Source organism: Penaeus vannamei, chromosome 18, assembly GCF_042767895.1.
Source record: "Penaeus vannamei isolate JL-2024 chromosome 18, ASM4276789v1, whole genome shotgun sequence".
Taxonomy (NCBI): Eukaryota; Metazoa; Arthropoda; class Malacostraca; order Decapoda; family Penaeidae; genus Penaeus; species Penaeus vannamei.
In genome coordinates this window covers 1467401-1472400 of record NC_091566.1, presented here as the reverse complement: position 1 = coordinate 1472400, position 5000 = coordinate 1467401, and the positions used below count along the sequence as shown (strand labels likewise).

At 36.9% G+C, this 5000-nt stretch overlaps 2 protein-coding genes across 5 annotated transcripts in view; one reads left to right on the top strand and one right to left on the bottom strand.

Annotated features, from left to right (window-relative positions):
• The window catches only part of LOC113826327 (serine protease HTRA3), a 20537-nt gene extending 19704 nt beyond the window's left edge, over window positions 1–833 (top strand). For all 4 annotated transcript variants that reach the window (XM_070132651.1, XM_070132654.1, XM_070132652.1 and 1 more), the window contains 2 exons: window positions 1–7; window positions 320–833. The exon at window positions 1–7 is cut by the window's left edge and continues 153 nt beyond it. In XM_070132651.1, the coding sequence (XP_069988752.1) occupies window positions 1–7; window positions 320–501 (189 nt within the window). In that variant the 3' untranslated portion in view covers window positions 502–833. The remainder of the gene's footprint in view (window positions 8–319) is intronic.
• LOC113813435 (kinesin-like protein KIF20B) overlaps window positions 1–3944 on the bottom strand; it is a 64207-nt gene extending 60263 nt beyond the window's left edge. Inside the window, exon 1 of the mRNA XM_070132646.1 lies at window positions 3745–3944. The gene's annotated coding sequence lies outside the window, so the exon portion shown is untranslated. The remainder of the gene's footprint in view (window positions 1–3744) is intronic.
• Between the last annotated feature and the right edge of the window lie 1056 nt (window positions 3945–5000).

Sequence of the window (5000 nt, the reverse complement as noted above, 5' to 3'; positions counted from 1 at the left end):
TTCAATGGTGAGGCCTAGAACCTGCAAAACTGAGACCCCGCCCCCTTTTGACCTTTGAAGTTCCTAAAATAAGAATCTGGATTTTTCGCACAAGAATTTATTTGACCAGCGATAATATCCTTTACTCAGAGTTTCTCTCTAGAAATACACATGATTACACAGAGCAGATTTATCAATGAATTAGTCACAAAATAACGACAAATGCAGCTTTATTCATGCAAAGGGAAATGAATTAGTCACAAAATAACGACAAATGCAGATTTATTCATGCAAAGGGAAATGAATTAGTCACAAAATAACGACAAATTGCACGTTGCAGCCATCGGGAGGTGCGTGAGGAGCGAGGAGACGGTGGACTCAGCCTTCAAGCGGAAAGGGATGATCGAGCTGCAGCGGGACGAGACGGACCTGGAGCCCGGCAAGAATCCTCTTCAGAAGGGCGACGCCATCATCGGCAAGAGGCTGATGCTGAAGGGCGTCTTGAGGGGCGTCGAGTATTAGTGCCTCGGCCCGTTGCTTGTCTGAGGCTTGGGAGGTGACTGGATGGATCTAGAGAATTGTGGCGAAGGGAGAACGGGAATGTCCTTACTGTCTGGTCGGAGGGCCACTTGCATTTATTGTAACACTTGTAAAAAATTGTAACTTTCTTGTATAGGACGTGTGAAAAATACACGCTCAGACTCTTTCCCTGTACTGTTTATCTGACAACACATCATTTTCGTATGTGAAAACAGTGATGACATATTATTTAAGTAACATCATAATCTGTTATTTAACCGTTTTGCCTCCAAAGAGCAGCTATGGAACCTCTGCAAATAAAATCAAAGATTTACCTTTATCTTTTAGTATCAACAATAACTGCCAAATAACAGAAAATACCTTAAGGATATTCAAATTACACTGTTTTCACCATGGTGTAATGACAGCTACATAAATTGTAAACAATGGTGCTGGTCTGTTAACAATATCCCAATATTGACAGCATAACCAAAATCCCTCCGTCAGAACCTTCGATACGACTGTTGCGTTGTATTGTGGTTTCCACCCCATAATGCACAGGGCGGAAGAACGTCGACGGATTTTGATCAATGCGAAAACAGCTGCCCGATGAGTACCAGCTGTTGTTACCGTAAATGGATTACTTTGTTGAATCAGATCGCCTCTAAAACGCCCAGGGGACAAGGTAAACTCAAACAAGCCCACTAAAGAATCTCCAGTGACAGTGTGGATTCGCAATACGTGCGTTTGATTCATTATACATTTATCTGACGTTCGCCCACCTTGACTATAAGCTCGTTATATTACAAATGTTTAGCATGAACATAAAATATCGGGCTGTTGTACATTACGCCAATGAAAAGCATAGCACTATTAAATACGAGGCTTTATTGCATCCTCTACGTAACTCTGCAACAACTTTTTCTTCACGGGTTCTCTCTTCATAGCATCAGCTGTGTTATGCCTGAACTGAACCATATTTAGAAACGCCCCTTTTGAAAAATAGTTCGACTCGCATATCGAAGGGTTCGCCACGGACTGTATTAATCATCCGCCTCTCACTCAACTCCTGAAGGCCCTATCGTGCTTTCTCTCCGTTATTGTTTTCGTTTCTAGGCCTCTCACACGAAGATGGGGAGAGATCGATAAGTTCCATTAACTGACTTTTTGCTAATCTATACAACTAAACCGTTTTTATTCATGAATAGATTAAATCGTGTAAACATAATCTATTATTACAGATTGCTTCCCTTTTACAATTCAGTACTCCCTCTTAAATGAATCTATTTATTTACGATAATGTAAAATGTGCGAAACCACGCTCATCCAGAAAAGCAGTAAGAGAGCAAGCCATTTTCAATGTGTCAATTTTTGCAAATTGGGCCCTAGGAATCACACGAGCGTCCTCATATTTCCTAATATGGAGGATGCTGCAAGACAACACATTAAAAGGGTTTCATATTTACACGGCTGTTAGATAAAAAATAAAACTATGGCATTTGCAATGGACAAAGGCTAATGTTTAAAACTTAGAGTGCATCGAAAGAATCTGTAATAGTATGAAATGGCGTATCTGACTGTGATATACGAACATGTGAATGTTCCTATAATTTTATCAGCACTGATAAGAGTCAGTACCTCTAACATTACCTTATTCTGGAAAACTATACTGCAAAAGTGACAGACAGTGCTTGCGCGCACACACATACCCATATATATATATATATATATATATATATATATATATATATATATATATATATATATATATATATATATATATATATATATATATATATACAGTACATACATTAATACATACATACACACTCATATATGTGTGTTTATGATTATATATATATATATATATATATATATATATATATATATATATATATATATATATATATATATATATATATATATATATATATATATATATATATATATATATATATATCACACACACACACTCACACTCATAAATATGTGTGTTTATGATTATATCTATATATCTATATCTACATCTATATCTATATCTATATATATATATATATATATATATACACACACACACTATAAATACGCACTTTGTCGGGGTTTCTGATATCATTTATGGCAAAACTAAAGGTAGGACTTACAAACCAAACGTCACCAGATCGATAAATCTACACAAGTATATCTAATTTCTAAATGGAGTAAAAAAATGTAAAAAGAATAACATATATGTTTCTGGTTCAGTTAAAAAGGATAATCTGAGGATATGATAGTTTAACATAAAAGAGTGTTGGTATGTTTTTTTTTATAGCTTAAAATCATCGAAGAACTTGTTTTTGATCTTACCTTTCCTGCAAAGTTGTATTCTGATATACAGTGATTATAACTAAAGTGAAATACATGATTATATGTTTCCGACCATAGAGCGTCAGTTCTGGGAAGGCGCATTTTACCTACCAAAATATTTCTTTATGTTCGGAAAAAATATAATCATGTGTATGTATGCATACATACATATATATATATATATATATATATATATATATATATATATATATATATATATATATATGTATGTATACATGTATATATTTATATATGATATGATATATATATATATATATATATATATATATATATATATATATATATATATATATATATATATGATACATATATGTGCGTGTACACACACATATATGTATTCCGTCATTTACGGTTAAGAGCTGGGCATAAAATTAACTTTCGGTAATAATAACTATGTAAGGCTGTTTAACACATGGTACCTGCAGTACATTTCCATTACTTGCAACAGAGTCGACTCCATGAGTTAATTACATGTTACATACTCTAGGACAACATATCGGACTTCCGGATGACATCATGAAACGAGTTGGGTTCAGTTATATATCAAAATGATCACACTAAGTACAGTTCAAAATCCTTCAGTTAATTCCTTGTAGAGGGGGCGCTAAACTGTGCAATGTGAGGACAACAGTAATAATAGATAGAAAAAACAACAACTCAACAATATTGTACAATTAAGGAATGGTTATGTTAAGGGAATGATGTGTGAGATGAGGGTGTGGTCTCTGGGTGTTATTTGTTTGCTTTTTGTGTTGTTGACAGAACAAAAATGTAATATAGAGCTGGTAGTGTGTGTTCTTCGTGAAAGAAGGCAACTCACATGTAAGGCATGGGCGAGTGATGGAGGACAAAAGTTAATCTGGCAATAACAGGCACACTTACTTTTGATTGTAACGATGATGTATTGGTGGTGAGTAGAACAGCAACTTCATCGTTGTGGAGACGAGGATTCGCGAAGACTTGGCGACGCAGGGGAGCTGAATTGACAAGTGTGGCAGTGCAGTGCGAGGATGTATCTTCAGTTATTTCATCAGGAGGGTGTCATAGGCGTGCATGATCAGCACGAACTAGAAGAGCAGACATGGTGCGGTTAGGCATGAATCAGAAGGGGATTTGCTAGTGATGGCTGGAGGTTAAGGGAAGTGAGGAGGCATTTAGACAGGAATGTTAATCGGCAACAGAGCATCCGCGAATCAGCTTTGTGAGGTTCGACCACTACTTGCCACCAGATATGAACGAGAGAGGATAGTCTTAGTGGTGGTGAATGAAAGGAGTCTTGGCTAGCTAGACTGTCATTACCTGTCTGATAAGATGTGTCCTTTTATGTGGCGGCTCCCTTCGAGGCCAGGTGTTTGCTTCCGCCCGCTCGAGTGTCAAATGTATTCGACCGCTGCAAGAGGGGAGAGTTGGCAGGGAGATATAGGTCACTCAAAGGTATTTGTCTGGAGTCAACTAGGCTCGGATATGGAAAGTGTTAAATAACTGCTTCCTCTGGTGAAGTAGACTCAGAAGGACTTTGACAGGAAGGTATAGCTTTTGTTTCTGCCAGGGAGAGATGTGTGGAATGATATGGTTTACAGTAAACACATACATACATACACTTCTATATATATGTATATATATACATGTATCCACATACACACACATATATCTATATACACACACGCGCGCGCGCGCGCACACACACACATATTTTTTTTATATATTCATATAAATATTATATGCATATACATATATATGTATGTATATATATTATATATACATATACAGCCTTGCCTTACTCCTATGTTAATTAACAGGGAAGAGGCTCGACAGGCCCCTACTACACTTTACAGCACTTTCAGTATCAGTATATAGGGTTGCTATTAATCCAATAATCCATGTTGGTATTCTTCTGTCTCAGGATTTCTCACAGCGATTGGCAATGCACCGAATCAAACGCCTTCTTAAGGTCGATGTAGGCTGCGAGCAGCCCGCGACCGAACTCATGACGACGTTCTACAATGACTTGAAGTGCTAGGATAGTCTATTGTTGACTTTCAAGGAGTGAATCCAGATTGCTCCGGTCTTTGGTGCCTTAGCAAGTGGTTGCAAATCTGTTTTAGAAGAATGTGGGTGAAAACCTTGCCTGGTATACT